The sequence below is a fragment of the Clarias gariepinus genome, chromosome 22 (assembly GCF_024256425.1).
Source record: "Clarias gariepinus isolate MV-2021 ecotype Netherlands chromosome 22, CGAR_prim_01v2, whole genome shotgun sequence".
Classification (NCBI taxonomy): Eukaryota; Metazoa; Chordata; class Actinopteri; order Siluriformes; family Clariidae; genus Clarias; species Clarias gariepinus.
Window position 1 is genome coordinate 11,142,067 of NC_071121.1, and position 22,634 is coordinate 11,164,700.

Consider the following 22,634-nt stretch of genomic DNA (forward strand, 5'->3'; position numbering starts at 1 on the left):
GTTCGGAGTAAATTGACTGAAAGGGAACCTCTGTTCTCTGAGGGAGACAAACAAGGGACAACACATGACATATGGGATATCATGCTTTTTTCTTGTCCTGGCTGAAGACATCTTTATTCAGCCACAAAGGCTGGCAAACTAACAAACCAACCAAACAAACCAAACCAACCAACTTTCAAAGGCGCAGTTAAAAGTAAAACAGCGATCATTGAAGGAAGCTGAAAGTTTCTTAAAGAAAAACATTACCGGTGATAAGACATGGATTCATCACTGACAGAAAAGGTTAAAAGGTCATCTATTAGCTGTAAAATTTAAGTTTTTAAGGATTCTCAAGGGCCAGTATTGCAACATTTATTAGGAAAAAGGTTCAACAATCAACAGTATTTGTCTTTTCTGAAAACTTATTTAAAATAAATTCTTCAGCCAGAGTGCAGATAATTTTTTTTCACTCATCCTCATGGTTCTGGAGTACCCCATGTTCTACCACATCCACTCTAACTCGGCTGGTTAGCTGAATGAGGTGTGTCGGGAGCAGAACTGGGGTCACTTCAGCACCGGAGACTGAGACCTCTAAACAAGATTATAAGGTGTGATTTTTTTTTTTTGGGGTGTGATTTCACAAACAACTCCTTGTGGTTTCATATTTCTGCATTCAATACTCTAAAAAAAAAAATTGCCCACTGTAAATTTAGTTTTAATGCTTTTGTGTTTCCCAAAGGACCGTGTGAAGAATGCACAGCCTACATCTGGGAAAGTAAGTGAAGAGGTGTCAGCAGACAAAGTCAAAGCCTCCAGTACCACCACCTCTGGCTTTACCTTAGGCAGACCTCAGCCAGTCACGGGACACAGCTCTGACACAGATGCGCTTTTAAGTCCAGGTTAATATCTGTAAACTTTTTGTGTCTATGGCATGAATTTAACATTCCACACTCTCGTTGTATGATGTGCTAGATAAGCTATGCATGTTTTTTTTTTCCCTTGTAGAGGATCACGTTTGTCTGCTGGACTGCATTTCTGTGGATCTGCAGGAGATGGATTTATTTGCTGCAGAGCGGCTGCCCTGCGAGTCATGGGACAGTGGAGTGAAGCGCCTAGACACAGATCTGGTTTTCCCCTCGTATTCAGTGCGCAGGTCAGGAGGCAGCCTGCTGAAGGAACGTTGCCGCCTTAAACTTAAAGTGGAGCGCAACCTGGACAGGTAAGAGTGCAGTTGATTGTTTTTGGAATCCCTGATCCCAATTATATTAGGTCTGCTCTTATGGTTTCAAAAAGCAAATAGAAATCTGCTCATTAATGGTCTGGTTTGCTTCTATTATCACAAGGGATAAGTAATGTAGTATAGAAACCCTGTGGAGAAAGAAAAAGACAATTTAAATGACATCAAAATGCTTTATACTCATATGGATGACTCAAAACACATTATTCTTAGATAACCATCTTGTAACGAGCAGAATATTTTAGATACACTTAGGTACATGAAATGAGCTCTTTGTCTTATTTGCTGGTGTTGCGTCAAAACCCACGGAGCAAGGACAGAGATACAAACAAGTAAACCAATTCAAAAGTGTATTATACAAAAAAAACAAAATAAAAGGATGTGCCAAAACAAATAAACAAACAATATTTACAAAATCTAAATAAGTATATGTGTATGGGTGTGAGTGTATGTAGAAATGTCCAGAGTCCGGGTTATTATGAATGGGTGTGTATGAAGAGAAATGAATCGGCCTCACCAGGTTTAATGAACAACGTCTGGGAGCACGATGACGGAGTGTGAGAAGTCCAGGAAGTTGGTACCATCGGTCATAATTCATAACAAAGAAAAATCCCCGAATAAACGTTTTCCTGGCTTTCTCTGTTTTTTTTTTTTTTTTTTGTTAAAAAAAAAACCTTTATGTAGCTGCGCTACAGTATATGCGCTAAATATTTTTATGGTTTTCCTACACACATTATCCAACTAAAGAAGGGTTTATTCATTAACCAGTGAGCTTTATCAGGTGTTTCTGGAGCAAAGGGAGCATAAGGAGCACCCGGAAGCACGTTTGTAAGTCGGATTGCAACTGAAAAACTGCGACTAAGGAAATTAATTTTGCTGTGAAATGTGAAATGAAACAGAGTTGTCTCTGCGGCTATAAATCGCAAGGGGAATCCCGAACACCATTTTGCCTTAGAGCTGTTTTCCATTGTATTGGACTGTGAACTTTTTTGTTGAGGATTTTCCCGAAATCAGGATTATTCACCATCAGGACAGCTTTACTGATTTACTCATTGAAACCAGTGAGGCCAAAACATTTTGGCTCCACCACCCCCCTCCCCCACCCACTGAAAATTTTTTATATCATTGGTCCGTTCGTATCAGCGGAAATTCGTCACTCGAATGGTTCATACCTGTAGTTTAAAATCTTTCTTTTTGAGAAAGTATGGTTAAACTTTAAAAAACTTTAATCTCCCCTTTTTTATCATCTTGTGTGTATGCATTAGTGTTTTCCACTACTTTGGCTTTAATAGCAGTTTTTTTCATGCTTATTAGGGAGCTGAGTCATGCAGTCCCAGACATGTCCATCCATGGCAGCCTGTCATCTGTTCACTGTTCTTTGGATCTGGAGAGGTATCAGCTGATCCGTGGCCTGCTTGAGCACAACCTGGGAGAGCCTGTGGAGGAGTTCCTCAGACCCTACAACCTACAAGACCCAAGCACCTATGTAAGCTCCTGATGCTAAAATCTTCTGCTTGTATGTTTTGTACTAATAGACGCTGAGTAGTAAGTTTTCACCCAGTCCTAGTCATTGGCCTTTTGGAAAAACTGTGTGACAGTATGTTTGCTTGGATGTCACCAATTATGCAGATACAGTCATGGCATAGTCTTATATTCCCTATTAAGACATTTTAGCTAAAGTGAACTATGTTTACAGATGAGTTTTTTTTCATAGTTACACCATGTTTTTGGACGTAGTGATTTGTAATAAACTGCTGGTGTTAAATTCGTATGGTCAAGCGTCACTATCAGGAGACTCATTTAAGCAGCTTAATGTCATCTCCTTTGCATTTCTCACTGACAGACGGTGCTGAGTGGTGATGTATATACAGGCTTCTCTTTCTTGGTTGACATGATGAATGTCAGTTTGGAGTTGCTGGATGGCCCCAAATCATCTAGACATAAGCAGTCTTTGGCCAGGTATTTCAGTTAACCCATATATTTCTTTTAAGTCAAGGGAATCGTTTTATGGATTACAGTGTCCTGTGTTTTTGCCCAATAGGTTTGATTTTATGAAATCCAAGTTGCTGTTTGAGAGTTTATCTGACGGATCCAAGTCAGTGAACCTGGTTTCTCATTCACTCTTGGCTTACGACACACGCTATAGTGAGTGCAACAAGGCCGCAGAGGGAAAGCATAATGTATTCGACTGCATTCTGCAGCCCTCTAGAACAGGCAACAATCGAGCTTCCCTGCAACTGGAGCTACATTACAGGTACTGGTGTGCAATATTAAATCATACAGTAGGTCAGCAATACATGATAACTGTGTATGTAGCATCAGTCCTTTGGATCATTCCCTGTTATTATTGCTTTTTATTTCTTTCTCTTCTAGATCTACGCGAGATTCCTCATGTTTCACCGTGGTACTAAACAACCTTCGAGTGTTCCTGATTTTTGACTGGCTTCAGCTGGTCAGGGATTTTCTGCACATGCCCACTGAGAAAGGAGCAGCACCTACTCGCCAGCGCTGGCCCAGCAGTGGCAGTGATCCAGGCACAGCGGGCGCTGTCATGCCCAAAACTGTCAAGAGTGGAGTAGTTACAAAGCGCTCCACTGTTCCTGTCACCCAAGATAAATATCTGGAGGTTAAACTCAATGTAACGGGTAAATCTGTTTTGTAAAATTGTTGTAAAATGTATTGCATTTCTTTGGACAATACTTTTGTCATAGTAATAGTTGCTTGTCTGGTCTGAACAGGGACTGAATTTGTGGTTGTGGAAGATTCGTCATGTTCAGATACCAATGCGATCATCTTGAAGGGCACAACTGTCCTTACTTACAAACCTCGTTTTCTGGACAGACCATTCTCTGGCAGCTTGGCTGGAATTGAGGTGAACGATTTACCATAAAGTAAATTGCTAAAGATTTTGGTGAAGTGCTCGTCCTATCACGTGATAATCTTCGGCCCCTTCCTCACTGGTAGCAGTAGCCTTGATGTAGAAGTCCCCTAGTGATGGGTGGGAATTGGATATTACTAAATTAGGGAGAAAATCCAAAAACTAAATAAAATGAAAAAAAAAGTTTTAAGACTTGTTTCCTTATAATTTCAGGTGTATTCCTGTCGGCTAGGCAGCGAGCAGGACACTGCTCTTTCTATCATCGATCCAGTTAACGTGCAGGTTGAACTCTGTGGCAGTCCATCCTATCAGAGCAGCTCCGGCCTGCTGGAAGCCTTCAACATAGAAGATTTTCCTCCCTTGCTAGAGGTAAGTCTACTTCCATAAATTATTTTTAATTCCACCAGTCTTATTTCCTTCTTTTGTAATATACTTGTCGCAACTTGCCTCCACAGATTCAGTTTCCTGCTCTGGATATCCGGCTGTCTTACAATGATGTGCAGCTCTTTCTGGCCATTGCTAGGTCCATCCCCACTGGCTCCCCAAGTGTTGCTGACACTGCCCTTGCCTCACAGGCAGCTCAATCCTCTAAAAGTCCAGAGACTACCACCAAAACAAAAGACAGCTTCAGACATAAGACAGAGGCCCTACTAGGTATATCAGAAAATCATGCTATTGTGATTTTCATAGATGATGAATTTCATGATGATGGCTTAATTTATTAAAATGCTGTGTTTGTCATTTTAGAAATGCAGCTAACACGTCTCCAGGAACTAGGATTCAGGAGGGAAGATTGCAGACGAGCTCTCATTCATTGCAAAGGTAACATGTTGTATTAGTTTGAGTACTCGGTATGTAACTTGCCTGTTACTTAAAACTCTATAGAAATGTGCACAGTAAAGATGTTGACATGCGAGATGTTGTTGCTTTAGGTCAGTTGGATCAGGCTGCTACATGGCTGCTAGAAAATGCAGAGAGCACTTCTGGTAGGAGTCGAGCTGACTCAGATTCAGGCTCTCACTCAGCTCCCTCTTTGTCTGGAGTGGAGGTCAAGGCCGAGAGTGTGTGCATCTGTTTCATCGATGACTGTTTGGACTGTGACGTCCCCCTGGCTGAACTCACTTTTTCACGTAAGAAAAATGAACTTTTATTTATTTATGCATTTTCAACTGAATAATCACAATTTGGAGAGAAGAGCGTTGGGAGTCATTGTTTTTGCCTCCTTGTTATTGAAGGGCTGTCTGTGCTGCAGAGAATTGGATCTACACTGGAAGGAAAGGCTAGTTTCAGTCTATCAGGAGATTACTACAACAGGGAGCTTTCAGGTAAGTTCAAAAGAGAATATACTGATGCAGAATTGGACATTTACTCAGTCCACCTACTTTTACTCCCAATCAAATGGTTTTAAACATGTGGAATTCTTATAAACTTCAGTTTATGATTATTGGCAGTTGGAGGCCTTTATTCAACTAAATAAATAGTTTTTCCCTACTAAAATAAAATAACATGGCCATAACTTCTCAGTGAATGGATAAAAGCCCAAAATAGTTGAACTCTGGCAGATCTTACTAATCTCTTGTAGCACAGCCCAGTCTGGGTATCTCGCATATGCGAAGCAGGACTGCTATTAATCTCAAGGCTAACAATTTAAGATTTTTTAAATTATTTTTTATTACTTTTACACCCATCACCTTTAACCTGTTTCAAATAACATTAGACTTGCTGAAACTGTTGATGGTTTTAAAATCGTTTAAAAGTAATAGACTTGCCATGTTTAGCCAGTACAGCCTTTTTTTTTTTTTTTTTTTTTTTTTTTTTTACAGTTCTTGATCATATTTCTAAATAAATGTATTGCCAAAGTAATATTATTGTTCTTTATAATTAATGGTTTGGTTATTATTATCATTAATATTATTGTTGTTGTTATGTAAAGATTTAATTAGGCATTCATTTGGAATGTAATGCAGAGGTGACATGAAGGTGTGTCTGTGTGTATGCAGGCTGGGAGCCATTTATCGAGCCCTGGCCCTGTGTCCTGGATTGGCAGCAGCAAGCAGCCGGCCGGCTCCATCCTTCTCGCCTGAAACTGGGAGTACAAGCTAAGCAGAGACTAGACATGAACATCACCTCCGTCTTACTCGGTAGCCAGTCTGGGTCAAGCACCTTATATATCTGCCTTCTTTTCTCTGACTGTTTACCTTCATATTTATGAGTGGTGTGAGATTTTTCTCACCCTGCTGTGGGCCTGTCGTTCTGTCATGCAGACCAGTACAGCACCACCAAGACTTCGTGGTTAGCAGACTACTGCAAGGAAGACGAGCAGTCGCCACAGTCCTCTGCCTCCGTGTCTTGGATGGGCTCTTCTGTGGACCCCCCCACTTTTGGACAAAGTGAGTAGCAGGCATGCATTCAATCTTGACTCAGGCTGGAAAACATTCTGTACACGTTATCCCACTGGGAGATACATTTTTTCTCGATTTCTATCGAGTGTTTTGAATGATTTTTTTTTTTTTCTCGCCACTGCCGCCTTTGGGTCTAGACCTGCATTTTTGTAAAACTGGTTTGTGGCGACTGTTAAGAGTGTAATAAATTCATAATAATTAATGAACTGAATTGCAACAACATTTTGGGGGGAATGTATTGACTTTTGTTTGAATGCAGTTTAGATGTGTTTTTGTGTTTATGTAGGGTTGAATCCAAAAAACGACGGTTTCAAAAGTTCTGAAATGTACATACACAGACTTTTTTCCTTTTAGTACTCCAGGTTTGCATCTTCCTTGCATGTCTTTTTCTATGTGTCCTAACTTGCACGTCTGTTTCTCTCTTCTTGTCCTCTTAACCTTCCCTCTGTGCTGTCAGGTGTTCCTCTTGCTCACCTTAGAACTAGGAGCACTGCCAGCTTGACTTGCCTTGAGCAACAGGTTCAATCCCGAGGTACAGGTTGTAGACTAAACGAAAACTTTTAAGCCAGCCAGTAGTCGTCGTATAATAATGATGATTCTAAGATATTTTATATTAACTTCTTCTCTGTAACATTATAATTGTTTTTTCTTACTTTGTTTATTTTCTGGAGTCGATGTCTAAACAGCATGTTTTGATTTCTCTAGCAGGTAGCGTTTATTTCATTTGCACCATCACCATTTTGAAAACTTTGAACGTCATTGCTGTTCTATCGTAATATGCTTTCTTGACTAGAGCTATGCCTGTGCATGTTCATTATTTTTAAACAAAAATGTCCAAGCTATGATTGTTATATGTAACGTATCTTTTATGCGTAAAAGTGTTCTTTTTGTCAGCGTTTTTGCTAATTACTTTCGTTCTTATGATTTAAGCGGATGTGAAGTTGTCTAAAAGGAGGCAGCCCTTTATTCCCTACGCCCTACGCAATCATACTGGCTGCACGATGTGGTTTGCCACCCTTACCACCACCCCAACAAGGTCAGAACAGCTAATTTAGTTAGTATGTTATTTCTAAAGTAACACAAAGTTGTTTGGTAAACATGATCCTTTTTACTGTATGTCCACAGGGTGGCACTGTCTCACAGCAGTAGCGCTGATTCTATATCGGATGTACACGGGTCCGGGACAGATGACACGCACAACATCAGTCAGTGGAGAGAGGTCCTGCCAGGGGAGGAGATTCCGTTTGAGTTTCAGGCCCGTGAGAAACTTAGACACAGGTGTGTGTGGCATACATCTGGATTCAGCTGATGCGAAACAATAAAATACCTTGATCTTTTAATCATAGGATTTTTCTTGCGCCTGTGTTTTTAGATTTAAATCATACTTTGCGAGATCACTTTGATAACTATTTGCCTTTTCACTGCAAAAAACTTTCCTGTTTTTAGACATACCCATGAGCTGAAGCTGCACCAGCTCCTGGTACGTGTCGGAGGCTGGGAGCAGGTGAAGCCTGTCTCAGTTGATAAGATAGGTGTGTTCTTCCGCTACGCAAATCCTGATCGCAACAACCCGTCCAACACGGTAATGTATATTATACTGTTATTCTGTTATTTTTTTATAATGAAAGAAGATTTACTGTAAATTGCCCAGGTCCTTAAACTCATAACATACCAGTCTTATTGCTCTTCTTCTGTATTAATATTTTATCCCTTTTTTTGTGGTGTCTAGGTTGGTAGTCCTATCAGCAGAACCAATATCATACATCCCCATGTATATGTAAGTCTTTTTCAGTTCTTTTTTTAACTTAATTTATTATTTTTGAGTTTAATTAAACATTAAGCTTCTGATATCATATACAGTTTTCAGCCTTGCCCCCTGTTAGAGTGGTGTTCGCCATCACTATGGAGGGTAGCGCACGCAAGGTAATTACAGTACAGTCTGCTCTCATGGTGAAAAATCGATTGGAAGTACCCATGGAGATACGACTAGACAGCCCTTCTGCTCCAGACAGTGAGTGGCTAGCTGTTCTTTTCTTTGTGTCAAGTTGGTCTCATTGACTTTAAACATGAAACACTGTTAATAAAGCATATGAAAGATACCAGGAAAGACCCTGATTGGTGCAAATTTATTACATTTGAATTAAATCTACCAACAGAGCCTGTCGTGCTACCTCCTGTGCTGCCTGGAGAAGCTTTGGCCATCCCTCTCCACCTGACTTCATGGAGACTCCAGGCTCGGCCTAAAGGTTTGGGGCTGTTCTTCTGTAAGGTTCCCATTCACTGGACCAGTGTGGAGCGTCCTGGCGAGGTCAGCAGCAGCAAGAGAGAGTGCCAGTCAGCTGACTTTGATGATCAGAACAAGCGTAGTTTCAGGTATATAATGGTTTGATTTAAGAGAGGTAGGATTGTGTTAAAACTGAATTCAGTGACAAGTTTGTGGTGTATTTTTTTATTTATTTATTTTTTGCTTTTTTTGGGGGGGGGTCCTGTTTAGGTTTTGTGTGGTGATCAAAAAAGAGAACTATCCTGATCAGCAGCCAGCTAAAATGGTCTCTGGTAGTTCTAAGCAGATTTACAGACAGCCAGGTCATACCGTCTACCTGTTACCCACCTTAGTGCTGACTAACCTGCTTCCATGTGACCTCAACTACTACATCAAAGGGACCTTAATCAAAGGAACCATGAAGCCTGGTAAAGAGGCAGTCCTTCATGGTGCAGACACCTCACAGAATATAGAATTAGGTAAGTTGAACTGTTAAAAAAAAAAATTGATAAATGAGTTATTTTTATTTAGTTAATGCTATACAATTTTTTTGTTAGATTAACTTGTCTGTTTCTTACAGATTTTATGTTAATAATTGTTTAAAATTCTCTTTTAATCAACTTTTCTATATCCATAAAATCTTAATTTTTTTTTTAACATTGTACTGATTCTCATCAGCATAATGCGCTGTAACCCTGAGCTTGCGTTCGCTTGCATTCATTAATCTTTCTGAAGATTCAAGGGAACAAACTAGAAAAATGCTTTCCTTCTATTATAAACATGACGTTGGCAGCATTAAATGAGAATCACATATTCAATATTTATAATTTAATAGTTCGTCTAATGTAACATCCTGTATTTAAACACACTGACAGGTGGCATTGCTCCTAATCCTTACCTCATCTATCTCAGGTGTTCTTCTGGAGAACTTCCCAATGTGTAAGGAGCTGTTGATTCCCTCTGGCACTCAGAACTACGTGGTGCGCATGCGTCTGTATGACACGAACAAGCGACTGCTCTGTCTCACCATCCGCATCATTCTTCGAGCAGAGGGGGCGCTCAAGATCCTCATCTCCGCTCCTTATTGGCTTCTAAACAAGACAGGTACACTACCCAGCAATCTAACTACTAAAGTGCGATTATTGGAATTAAACATGATGTAGTTGTCTGTTTGACTTCATTAACGCACTTTGCATCATGGGCTGCAGGGCTGCCTCTGGTCTTCCGCCAGGACAACAGCAAGACAGATGCCGCTGGGCAGTTTGAGGAGCATGAGTTAGCCCGGAGCTTGAGTCCACTCCTTTTCTGCTACACAGACAAAGAACAGCCTTTCATGTACGTAAACGAAAATCAATAAAATGTTTTCTGTTGATCAGTCTTTCGTTGCACTTGATCTGACATCTTAATTCCTTCTACATGTCCTTCTTTGTCTAACTGTCCATTAGGTGCACTATGCGTGTTGGTAAAGGGATCCACCCTGATGGTGTTCCAGGTTGGTGTCAGGGTTTCTCACTGGATGGTGGAAGGGGAGTCCGAGCAGTTAAAGTAATCCAACCTGGGAACAGACCAGGGCTTATCTATAATATAGGTATATTCAGGAACATTCTCTTATTTCTGTGTAATATTTGTGTAATATTATTTTAGTAATTTAGCCATTTTGAGTTACATGATTTAACAGTAATTATGTGATTTTGTTAAAGGAATTAATGTTAGAAAAGGGAAGGGACGCTACCAGGACACCCACATTGCGACTTTTGCACCTCGCTATCTACTGGACAATCGATCTTCCCACAAGCTGGCTTTCTCTCAAAGAGAGTTTGCTAGAGGAAAGGTAAAACAATCAGTTCTTTGGGTTTTTTTGTTTTTTTCTATTGCATGCCCTTATGTGATGAAAACTGTTTTATATAACATACACCATAGGGCACAGCAAATCCCGAGGGCTATATCTCCACTCTGCCAGGCTCTAGTGTGGTGTTCCACTGGCCCAGGAATGACTACGACCAACTGCTTTGTGTCCGACTCATGGACGTACCTAACTGCACCTGGTCTGGAGGGTTTGAGGTCAACAAACCCAAATCGTTCCATGTCAATATGAGGTAACAGTGATTCGATTAAACAATAATGTTAGGTACTAATGGCAGTAAAAAGATACTGTTATCCATAGTATTTCGTATGTAAAACAAATAAATATGAATGTTTATGTATTTATTTAGGGACACATTAGGCAATTGTTACTTTCTCCTTGCTGAAATTGCCTTGAAAGGAGCGACCTATCATATTTCATTCAGTGACACAGACCAGTTGCCTGCACCTTTCCGCATAGACAACATGTCAGAGGTGAGCGATTATTTCTTTAGACCTCGACTTGCTGCATCTCTAAATATGTCAAGTGCAATTTGCCTCACATGAAGAATAAAACGTCTCCTTTAATTATTTTGTAGATGCTTATATTTTCTGTGCCAGTCTACTGTTATATACTAATTTGAAGAAGATTTAGCTTTAAACTTGTATTACTTCAGGTACCGATCCAGTTCTGGCAGTATGAAGTGGCAGATATCAGACTGCACACCGAAGTGAAAGCTGGAGCGGTACTGGACTATGCCTGTGATGAGCCTGCTTTTCTTCCTTACCTTACCCTGACTGTAAAAGGAGCCGGCTCCTCTGAGGTCACTGCTGACATGAACTGCTTCAGAGAGTACAACAAACTCTATTACGAGAACTTCATCTACATTGCCGCAACTTTTACGTTTTCTCAGTGAGTTCCTTACAGACAGATGTAAACTAGAATGTGATATGCATTTCATACAGTATACAGCTTGTTGCTACTCTTGATTAAGGATTTGCTTTAATCTAAGGGATGCGAGTAAAAGGCCAGGAGCAATGAAGCATGACGCCAGCTGTGCTGAACTAGTCCTTGATGTTGAGACAAAGACACAGAGAGTCATACTTAAGAAAAAGGTGCTACTATATTCACTTTTTCTACCGTGCTACAATTCTTGGCAGACTCGTGTCTTTAACTCGTGTCTTGATTCTGGCTTTTTCAGGAACCTGGAAAGCGCTCTCAGCTGTGGCGGATGACCGGAAAAGGAATGATTTGTCATGAGGGCTCATCTCCCCCTCAGAGTAAACCTGCCCAACCCCGCCCTGTTGAATACTACATGGTGCTGGACATCGCTGGGCTTGCTGCAGTGACAGACAACAGGTCAATCAGTGTGAATTTATTTAGTTTAATTAATGTGTTTGTTTAAACATAATTTAAACATAATTTATACATCATCAGTGTAATATCTGCTTAGTGGAAAAGATTGAACTGAGATTGAACAAAAGATTGAGATGAATTGTTGCCCAGAGATTTGAAAAATACCCACAGTATCAGACAGGCCTAACCCCATTCAATAATGCGTGTTTGAGAAGATATACAGTAGTCATTGTTTAATAATGGTCATAGTAGAGAAATGCTTTTGAAAAGCCCTCAGCTTAACTGTTGTGATTGCTATCTAACAGCTAGCCGACACCCTTTGTTACAGTGGCTTATATAAAGGATGAACTATTGAAAATCTTTTATGGACTATTTAAACAAACTATTAGTCACCGTGTTTAATTTTGATATGTATTTATTGGAATTGTAGGCTGCTTGTACAGTTACAAAAATGAATAAGAGCAAAGGTATCCCTTAACTTTTATTTTAAATTATGGATGTTAATTTGTATTTTATTTATTTTACAATATGGCAATAGACTTAAATATAAGCATGTATTCATGCATTTGTGTTAAGAATTATAAAGTTTGTGCTTTCTGTTATCATGATTTTTATCTTGCCCTTTGTTTAACTATTTGTCTTTTCGTCTGTACGGTCATGCAGCTTCGAGCCATTGATGCTAAAGCGACCAGACCCTCGCCGCAGCACTACCCAGACATGGCACTTTTGCTCTGGCATGCTGACCTGTGGCTTACCCAGACTAGTGGTGCAGGTCTGTCTCTTTTTTTTTTTTCTTTTTTTTTTATCTACCATCTGCACTCATCAAATTCCCAGATTTTTATTTGAGTATTACACTAGCCTGTTATTTGTGTGATCCTCTCTTCAGGTGAAGGGAGGAGCCTCAGGTCTCTATGACGGTGCAGAGGTAGTGCTCGGGCCAGACTCAGGACTGCTCGAGAAGCCTCCAGAACAGCAGTTCATTAATCAGAAGATGAGGCCTGGCTCTGGTGTGCTGTCTGTGCAAGTTATCCCTGATGGCCCCACTCGTGTGCTGCAGGTGCACAGTTGATGATGTTTTATTGGGTGGAATAAATATTACCTGCTCAGTTAGCTCCTGGCTCGTTTGTGTTGTTAGACTAGACAGTTTTGTTTTTCTTCCAGATCAGTGACTTGAATCAACGCCGAATTAACAGAACGTCTCCCAGCACAGAGGAAAAGGAGAACAAGGACAACACCCAGAAAAAGGATACAGAGAAGGAACTCGAGGTCGGTTATATTGATATAAATAGTTTTCTGTTATGTCTGTTAACTTAAGGACTTGCATGAAATCAGTGATCCACATCGAAATCAACTGCAAGTACAAGCACAATTAGACCCTTCAGCCTGATTAACATTAAAAATTGAAAGTTATAAATTACATAAAAAATGTCAACTTAATAAAATGAGGAATTGTCACAGATATTAAAATTTTTTAAATTAATTTTGCAATAAAACGTTTTACAAACAGTTAACATTTGTACCCCTGAACAAAAACTGTTCCCTGGCACAAGTGGTGAGAATACTGAGAGAGAAAGAGAGAGAGAGAGAGATAATAAGCTAAAGGTTCACAGTTTTAGGATTGCACAAGTTAGTCAATATTTCTGCATTCCACATTTCAAAATCATCAGTAATAATTATTATCATAACAGCAAACAGCTGAATCAAAGAAGCCTTTTCTGAGAGCAATTTACAAAACACACACCCGGACTTTATTAGAAAGCATCATTAATACTGCAGGTGTCATCATGTGTTAAGAGGCAGATAAGACTGGGGAAAAATAATAATAATGGTCATGTAACAACCTTCAGTCTTTAATAATAATACTAAAAAAAAAAAATCTGTCTTCATAAAAAAGAGAGCCCTTGATACCTTGTGGAAAATATGGAAGTGGGTCAGGACCAGTGGGATATGCTTTATGGTTTTCATATGACAATTGATGGGATTATAAATCCTCCATGATATTTAAGCAGAGTATCTTGCCTCTGCCAAGATTTTTAAAGTAGATGTATTAAACATCATAAATAAATATAATATATTTCTATATATATATATATATATAAAAGAAAAGGTTAAACAAAGAACAAAATACAGTAAATGCTTTTGCAATACCTATCTCAGTCTCTGGGTTTCAACCCTACTACTGAAAAAGACCCGTGTTCAGATTTAAATAAAAAAAAAATTATGGTTTTTAAAAGGTGTTTAATTTTAATTTTATATGCTAACGTTACCTTGCATTCAATTGAACACTGTCATTCATATACTACACGTCGTCCCGTGTCAACTCCTACATTTCTTGTGGTAAGGTCAACTAGAACGATTCCAGTTTTCTGAATACCTAAAGTGATGCAAAGCCATTGCACAGCTAGTGGTTTTACGTCTGTAATGCATCTATAATTTAAATTAGCCATGCATAATTTTCTGGCGTAAAGTAATTTTAACTGATGAGTAACATTTTAAAAACTCACTCTCGTACAGCTGCCATGAATAGGAAATCTAGCTATGGATACATTATTTCTGTTAAAAAATTAGGCATTTTAGCTTGGGATTGACTCGCACAGTTAAATTTTTTGTAAATCCTAAGCAAACTCACTTTAATTTTAGGTGATTCCAAATGAGCTGTTTATTTTTCACATGGTCCACAAATGTACATGCATGCAAGTTCTCATTTCGCTTTAACATCACCATAACAACGAAAAGCTTGTTACTCAGCCATCCTAACTCAGTCAAACTAGCATGACTATCTGATTATTTCGCCTGCATGCAAACACTGTTACACAATAAAGCGTTCCTTTTGCTGTTTGTAGGTGTTGATAAACTTGGAAGATGGGATAGGTTTATCTCTGGTAAACAAGGTGCCTGAGGAGTTGGTGTTCGCCACCCTGTCTGGCATCAATCTGCACTTTACACGCACTGCCACCAGCCAGGTCCTGGAGCTCAGTGTGCAGAACATCCAGGTGACGGAATAAAAAGCAAAGCAATCTGCTTATTTCATTGCAGATTGAGGTGAAAAGTAATATTTTTAACTTCTGGTCTCTTGTGTGTATCTCTCTCTACTCTTTCTCTCTTTCTTCTCTTCTCTGTGTCTATCCCTTAGGTGGATAACCAGCTCCTGGGCACCACTCAGCCAGTGATACTGTGTTTGACTCCCAACCCCAGCGAGAACGCCGTCATGGAATCTGGACCTGCACTCCAAGTCAATGCTGTCAAAGTTCCCAGCAGTCTTATGCTTACTGAGCTCTTTAAGGTAAATCCTCATCTTTTTGTCTCGTCATGAATACTTTTCCTAAAGTAATTAGTGAGTTCATTATAAAATATTTTCACACAGTTCTGTTTTATTATTACAGTGTGTTATTGTGAATGATTTTTTTATTCTCCTGCTTTAACTCAGCATCTTATGGTCACCGCTCGGCACTTCACCATCATAGTAGAAGAGAAGATCTTGCTCAAGCTGCTGGCATTCTTTGGCTATGGGAAAACAGAAGGAGGTATGTAAAGTACCACTTATAAACTTATGTTTTAGTAAGATTATACTGTACATGACAGATGAACGGGGGTGTGTTTCAGAGGTCGAGAAGTTGGATGAGAACCTGTATGAAAAGGCCAGTGAGGAAGCAGGACCTCAAAAACGCTATTACTTTGAGAACCTGAAGATCAGTCTCCCCCAGGTTAAACTAAGTGTCTTAACTTCAAACAAGCTGCCTCCAGAGCTGAAGGTAAAATTAACACATCAGCATAGCGACTTCTATTTTATTTATTTATTTTTTTCTGAAAATCCAAGCTTTCTAGACGGTGAAGCATAGGGAGCACGTATAACAACTTTTTATGCACACGTCCAGGGCTTGACACACTTCATCACATTTTCCAGTCAATTTGCATTTTACTGCAGGCAGCCAGGTCCTGGAATTGTGCAGGATGAATATTTACGCGATTAAGCCAAGGAATTGTGAAGCGGTAACGGTGTCAGTTACAGTAATAAAATTATATTTATTCGCTTTAATAAAGCATTTAATTTGGTACGCGCCAGTGCAGTTTTGGCATGTTCTGATCCGAATGATGAGGAATGTTGTACACAGATGAGGCCATAAATAGTTTTTAAACAAGTTGAAAGCACACCTAAGTGCCTTGCATTTTGATAATATTCAGTTTCAATAACCACAGAGCTATTTATTCTAGCAGCTATATTCAGTATTTGAAATGAAAAAAAAAATGTCTACCTAATTTAGTTATAACTACATAAAAGAAGGACACAATATTAGTATTTTTTTATTTGCCAAATTGTGCCGTATTTGACCTCCTGCTGATATATATATATATATAATGTGTGTGTGTGTATGTGTGCTTAATGGACTGTGGATTAAGTCTGTTTTTACTGTGTGCAGACTCTAAAGGGAACTCTGGGTATCCCACTCATCAGATTTGAGGATGCAGTCATTAACATGTATCCCTTCACTCGAGTCCACCCATACGAAACCCAGGAAATTATCATCAATGACATACTCAAGCACTTTAGAGAGGTATGGCTCTGTTGTATCATCAGTTTCTGTATTAACATTTAGGTGCTGCTTCATTTTACATCAGATGTCTAGCAATTTTTTCTTTTTTTTTTTTTTTATTTACTTGTACATTGACACCTTTGGTGCTGGTCTTTGGTGGCATGCAGGAGCTGATAAGTCAGGCTGCTCAGATACTCGGCTCAGTGGACTTCTTGGGCAATCCCATGGGCTTGCTAAATGATGTCACAGAGGGTGTGTCTGAACTTATCAAGTATGGAAACGTAGGAGGCCTGATCCGCAATGTCACGCATGGAGTCTCCAATTCAGCAGCTAAGGTAATGCTCTACGTCTTGTAGATTCAGTTGAAGGTGGATACCTGACCATCACACCCGTATGTGGTGCTTCACTGATCTGTATTTGTGTGTCTTGCTCAAACTTTCGCCACAAATTTAGATTGTCGAGAATGTCTTTTTATTTTATTTTTTTATTTAACAATTGTTATACATAAACATATAAAAAACAATAAATTAAATTATTATTTTTACTAATATAGATCAAATGAAAAAACTCCCCACCCACCCGAACATACACTTAAACCAACACACACACACACACCCTAGCATTCTTCAGCTCAAACAAATCTGTGTGAATTAGATTGGTCATACATACGATGCATGATAAGATAATTATTCAGGCAGTACCTGTAAGTTTGCAAAGTAAGAAATAAATGGTTGCCATTTGTGAAAAAACATATTAGTAGAACCTCTCAGTGTGTATTTTATCTTCTCTAACTTAAGAAAAAATAATAAATCTTTAATCCACTAAGAGATTGAGGGACAATTAATGGACTTTCAATGTAAAATTTTTGTCCGTCTGGCCAACAAAGGTGAGAAGGAAATAACATCTGTGCAGAACTTAATGGAACGGAATCATCTGTAATGCCAAATATAGCAGGTAATAGCCATGGCTTCAACTGTACCCCAAGTATAGTGGACATGGGATTAAAAAAAACTGTCTAAAAGTTGGGCAGGTTTGGGCACAAAAACAATATATGACTTAAATTACAGGGAGAGGCATGGCACCTGTCACATCTATCCTCAACATCAGAAAATATTTCAGCGAGCCTTGATTTGGAATAATGGACTCGGAGTGTATTCTGTCTATGGCTTTCTCACAAAATTCTCCACTGAACTGCAATCCCCGTTCATTTTCCCAAGCAGAACTGGTTTTAATGATTTAACAATCACCAAAAGATAAAATAAATTTATATATTCTTGATATCACACCTCGCTATAACGGATTAAATGTGATCAGACTTTCCCAGGGCTGCTTGGGAGGTATAGAAGGAAGATTGGGAAAGAACTTGGATATAAAGTTGCGAACTTGTACTGTAGGTAACAAAAGAAATGAAGGCAGCTCATACTCCGAGGACAGACAAAGCCGAGGCAAAACTTTTAAATACTCTATCTTCATACAATTATAAAAATCTGTGACGCCTTTGTCATGCCATGATGAAAATGCTGAAACTAGAAATGACGGGAGAAACAAATGATTTTTATGCAATGGACCCATTGCTGATGCAGATCCAAATTTAAACTGCTGTCTAAACTGATAACAAATCTTAAGTGTATTAAGTACCACTGGGTTATCAGTGTATTGAGCGGGTTTGATTGAAAAGGAAGTGCAAAGTAGAGTAAAGCTCACAATATACAGGATGGTTTACAAAGACAGTAACTCTAATTTGCACCATGGGGATTCAGATGAGTTTATCCCAAAATTAAATTTTTGAATGTGCAGGCCTTTAGTAAATTTGAGTCCACTACTAAGTCTACATCTCTGTAGTAAGGTCTTACGGATTCTAGGAGGTTTCCCAGCCCAAAGAAAAGAGATTATGATTTTTATCCAAGAAATCAACAAAGTACTTAGGAAAAAAGAGCAAGTGAAAAAAAATAAAGAAATTTAGGAAGAATTTTAACTGCATTGATTTTTAAAGAAAAAGGCAAATTGCTCCATCCCTGGATATCAGATTTTACATCAGAAATAAGAGAGGAGAAGCTTGCATGAGAAAGGTCAGATAGAGAATGAGTCACTGTAATACCAAGATATTTAAAGCCTAAACAATTGAGTTTAAAAGGCAGGTTTAGATTCTGAAGTTGTAAAGCACTATTAACTGGGTAGTATTCACCCTTATGCAAGTTGGTTTATGATCTGAGAAAGAACCGAAATAATCCACACTGATGGGGATCCTTTCCCTTTTTAAGAAAAAGAGCAGTTGAGGCTTGGTTAAAAGTAGATGGTAATGAGCCCTGGTCTACGGATTTATTGAACTTACCAAGGAACAATGGTGCCAATTTGTCTATAAACTTTTTATTTTTTAATTGGAAAACTATCTGGGCCTGGAGATTTATTAGACTGCATTGCCTTAATTGAAACCATGATTTCTTCAAGAGATAATGGAGAGTCCAAGTCCCTTACAGATATTGTATCAATAACAGGAATATCAATGCTTCGAAGGAAATCATTCAATTTTATATTGTCTTTAAGGCATTCAGATTCTTAATGATAGGGGTAATATGATTTAAAAGCTGCATTGAACTCTATGGGATCAGTAGTGATAATATTTAAGTAATTTATAATTTGTGGTATTAGGCGTGAGGCATGCTGTCGTTTTAGCTGATGTGCTAACAATCTACTTGATTTAGATTCATCAACATATTCATAATACGTTCCCCGAGTCTGTAACAACATTCTGTTTCTTTTGTTCTTTCTTTGTTCAAGTTCTGTTTGTAAATCAATGCGTTTCTTGTACAACTCCGGGAAAGGATTAGATGCTTAAATATGAGCGTTGAGTTTTGTCTTGCGACTTCGATTTATAGTAAGAAATGATTTGACGTGAGAGCTAGAGCAATCCAAAACTGGATCAGAAACACAGTTTAAATCTCCCCCAAAAATTATCAAGTGGGTGTTTAAGCAGGGAAACCTACTAAGTAATTTATTCACAAAATCTATGCTCCATCGAAGTTTGGAGCATAGACATTTACCAACAAAGCCTTGGTCTGAATTTGTGTGCCTGCAAAAATAACCCAGGGACAGAGAAGCCTATGATGATCCTTAACTTGAAGTTTTGTTTCTTGAAAAACCCTATATCAGTATGTAAGCATTTCAGGTGATTAAATACCCTAGATCTTTTGATTGGGTTTTCCATACCTCTGATGTTCCAGCTGAGAAAACGGACAGGTGTACTACTCCCAGCTAAACTTGGGCCTACATAGGAATTAGCCATTTATCCAAATAAGTGTGAAAATGATAAAGATTAGCAAAAAGCCAGAAGGATAAAACCCTTCTCCCCCCACCCCCCACATGCACATGCACGCACACACACAAAACACAAATCTAGAGTCTCCATCCTAACAAACCCTAGGAGACAGCAAAATGAACTAATCAAAACAAAAGTCACTTTCACAGTATCTGTGGCCACGACTCGGAGAGTGAGCCCAATGTAGAAGGGAAAAAAAAAAAAAAAAGGAAAACAAAAAGGCTCCCACAGATTAAATAGAAAAAAAATAATGCACAAATGGAAGTAACGTAAGTCTTCTCATCCCCATCTTACAAGAATGTATAGATAAATGATTACCATCTTAAAAGAAGAAGAAAAAAGAAAAGAGAGGAAAAACAGCAACAAAAAAAAGAAAACCCTAGAGGTGAATACTCCTTGGATCACCCCTCATACATTGACCAAACATGCATAATGATACATCTTTGCATAAGTTAAATATTTGGTTCTCAAGACGACCTATGAGCTGGAGTGCAATATATCAAGACAAAGACACTAACTTTGCTAAATAAGAAGCTTGCATAGACAGAGGTAGCATCAGAAAATATAAACAGATCACACATTTCGCTTTTAAAAAGGAGAAAGAAAAGAAAACCTCTATGAAGAACTATTTAAAACACTACGAGTGCAGTTCACGCAGTTTGTATAGCTTTAATATAGTCTTTTGCTTTATCAGCCGAAAGAAAATCTTTCCCTACACCATTGTAGGTTATACTTAGCCACACTGGATAAAACAGGCCGTAGCGCGCGCCCTCAATGCCACGGAGTTGTCGTCGGACCTCATTGAAAGAAGCACAAGCTTTTGCAATTTTCGCTGTGTGGTCAGGAAAAACTAAATATACTAAAATACTAAATTCCTTGAATTTAATCTGCCTTTACTTTTTGGTATGCCGTAAAACATCAAGGCATTCATGGTAGTCGTGAAATCTGGCCACAATCGCTCGAGATCATTCACCAGGCCTTGGTAAAGGCTGTAGAGTACGGTGAGATCTGTCTGAAGTCAGCTTCTTCTCCAGGCTGAGCGCCTCTTTAAGCAACGCAGTAATGCTAGAGGTAGTGCACAGATTAGTACGCTCAGGAACACTGATTATGTCGAATCACGAATCACGCAAAGGTGAGGCCGTGACCTGTGGATTAGGCCTCAGTTGTGACTGTGTTGTGCTATGGGTTTTAGTGTTTTTACCGGACATTGTAACCACCTTTAGAGACGAATATACAAATAAAACTGTTAACGGGGAAGAATAACAGTAAAATTTAACCTGGAAAGGGGAATTTAATAACAATTATCCTCCGGAGCCTCCCAAAACATGTCCTACTCCATTACGAGCTCAACAGCGCCCCGTCAAGAATGTCTTTGTATTTTTGTCGCATTTTGGCCTTTAATTCCAGGCTATGTTGGAATTTCAAGTTGTTTTGTTTGCTAAGGGGTTATTAAAATGACATTTCTCCAAGATATTAATTGCAGTGAAAAGATCTGGATGATACTGTTGCTTTGTTTATAAATCTGTGTATTGAAAGCAGTTTCCTTATTTAGTATGTATTACAGATGGTTCTAACACCTTGAAATAACTAGACCAAAATAAATTAAAATTAGGGCTTTTAACCGCATACTGTAATCATGATACTAAAAAGGCACTGCTCCAGCCCAGCATGTCTGGTTAGGTCCAGGTCTCTCAGTGGCAGCCAGTTCCCAGTTAGCTAGCCCCCAGTTCCCAGTCAGAGTTTCCCCTTTAGTCCACATCTCCTAGTTTTTTGTTCTGACGGAGCAGGAGAGCATGCTGAGAGAGCTGGCCTCATCATTGAATCCTTCCCTTATTTTAATATACAGTGCCTTCCTTTAATAGCTTCAGCTCACGAATCTCCAAATCACAAATATGTTTTTCAGCTCGTTAGGTCGAGTCACATTGTGAACATATGTTAGAATAGACTAAAATTTATGAACCGAAGAAAAGGATTTAGAAGACCAGGTGACGTGACTCATGTCTTCTAATATTAAGTACCTGGGAAGAGTGTCTCCACCCGTTCTTAATTCTTTTTGTTGCCACTGGCAGAATTTCATAACAGAATAAAATTCAATTGTTCCCAACACACATATTTCCAAGAATGGGTCGAATAAAATGTTTTGCCAGGGCCTTTCCGTACCTCATAAAAATTGCATGCCATAATTTTCAATGGGGAATTTTCTTTTAAACGATTTAAGAGCTTTTGATGAAGTGCCTAAGAGTCTTCACTTTTATGTAATGTAATACTACAGTCATTTTTTTTTAACCTTTTAAACTTTGTAAAAGCTTCATGTTTTTCTTATGAATGTAGTCATCCATTCATCTATGCCATTATTGACTTTGACAATAGATTTTCAGTCTAAAAAGTCCCTACTGCTGCTGTAGCATATGTCGTGAATCTGTGGCATATTACACCTATACTGGTGGCTTTAAGGCACACTTAATAATTTGTACAATAGTTTTGCCATCTTTACCCCTTAGACATTCTCACCCCTCATTGCAGCTCCCTGTGAACAAGTTTATGACAGTCACAATTTGGCTGATTCCCACACACAAATGCACAACCCCACACACGCACATGCACACACATGTTCAGAGTTTCTGTTCTATAACTAAACTAAAGGAACTAATGGTTTGAGCAGGGAAATGGGAAGGCCATAAACTTGAAAGCATTCTCCTCTTGTTCACCCTTCCCCCTCAGATTCAGATCTGGTAAGTGTATTGGTTTAGTTTCACAGCAGAGCTTAAAAAAGACAGAGGAGTAGGAGGAGAGAATTGGAGCTGGCCTTCAGTTGAACTCACCAGGGA

General features: G+C 39.0%; 1 protein-coding gene across 5 annotated transcripts in view; it reads left to right on the top strand.

Annotated features, from left to right (window-relative positions):
* The window catches only part of vps13d (vacuolar protein sorting 13 homolog D), a 61,304-nt gene that overhangs the window by 23,726 nt on the left and 14,944 nt on the right, over positions 1-22,634 (top strand). For 3 of the 5 annotated variants that reach the window (XM_053482077.1, XM_053482079.1, XM_053482080.1), the window contains 39 exons: positions 719-878; positions 985-1,198; positions 2,531-2,702; positions 3,060-3,175; positions 3,258-3,470; positions 3,590-3,861; positions 3,955-4,088; positions 4,308-4,463; positions 4,550-4,748; positions 4,842-4,916; positions 5,027-5,224; positions 5,330-5,419; positions 6,095-6,235; positions 6,359-6,484; positions 7,427-7,532; positions 7,622-7,774; positions 7,943-8,078; positions 8,226-8,273; positions 8,357-8,507; positions 8,653-8,869; positions 8,991-9,238; positions 9,672-9,863; positions 9,968-10,094; positions 10,205-10,347; positions 10,460-10,590; positions 10,680-10,855; positions 10,973-11,096; positions 11,279-11,514; positions 11,615-11,717; positions 11,804-11,961; positions 12,622-12,730; positions 12,845-13,015; positions 13,120-13,224; positions 14,802-14,951; positions 15,092-15,241; positions 15,386-15,482; positions 15,562-15,710; positions 16,377-16,511; positions 16,658-16,825. In XM_053482077.1, coding sequence (XP_053338052.1) covers positions 719-878; positions 985-1,198; positions 2,531-2,702; positions 3,060-3,175; positions 3,258-3,470; positions 3,590-3,861; positions 3,955-4,088; positions 4,308-4,463; positions 4,550-4,748; positions 4,842-4,916; positions 5,027-5,224; positions 5,330-5,419; positions 6,095-6,235; positions 6,359-6,484; positions 7,427-7,532; positions 7,622-7,774; positions 7,943-8,078; positions 8,226-8,273; positions 8,357-8,507; positions 8,653-8,869; positions 8,991-9,238; positions 9,672-9,863; positions 9,968-10,094; positions 10,205-10,347; positions 10,460-10,590; positions 10,680-10,855; positions 10,973-11,096; positions 11,279-11,514; positions 11,615-11,717; positions 11,804-11,961; positions 12,622-12,730; positions 12,845-13,015; positions 13,120-13,224; positions 14,802-14,951; positions 15,092-15,241; positions 15,386-15,482; positions 15,562-15,710; positions 16,377-16,511; positions 16,658-16,825 — 5,949 coding nt within the window. Of the gene's footprint in view, positions 1-718; positions 879-984; positions 1,199-2,530; positions 2,703-3,059; positions 3,176-3,257; positions 3,471-3,589; positions 3,862-3,954; positions 4,089-4,307; positions 4,464-4,549; positions 4,749-4,841; positions 4,917-5,026; positions 5,225-5,329; positions 5,420-6,094; positions 6,236-6,358; positions 6,485-6,953; positions 7,029-7,426; positions 7,533-7,621; positions 7,775-7,942; positions 8,079-8,225; positions 8,274-8,356; positions 8,508-8,652; positions 8,870-8,990; positions 9,239-9,671; positions 9,864-9,967; positions 10,095-10,204; positions 10,348-10,459; positions 10,591-10,679; positions 10,856-10,972; positions 11,097-11,278; positions 11,515-11,614; positions 11,718-11,803; positions 11,962-12,621; positions 12,731-12,844; positions 13,016-13,119; positions 13,225-14,801; positions 14,952-15,091; positions 15,242-15,385; positions 15,483-15,561; positions 15,711-16,376; positions 16,512-16,657; positions 16,826-22,634 lie in introns of all 5 variants that reach the window. The other 2 variants (XM_053482081.1, XM_053482078.1) reach the window with 2 other exon arrangements.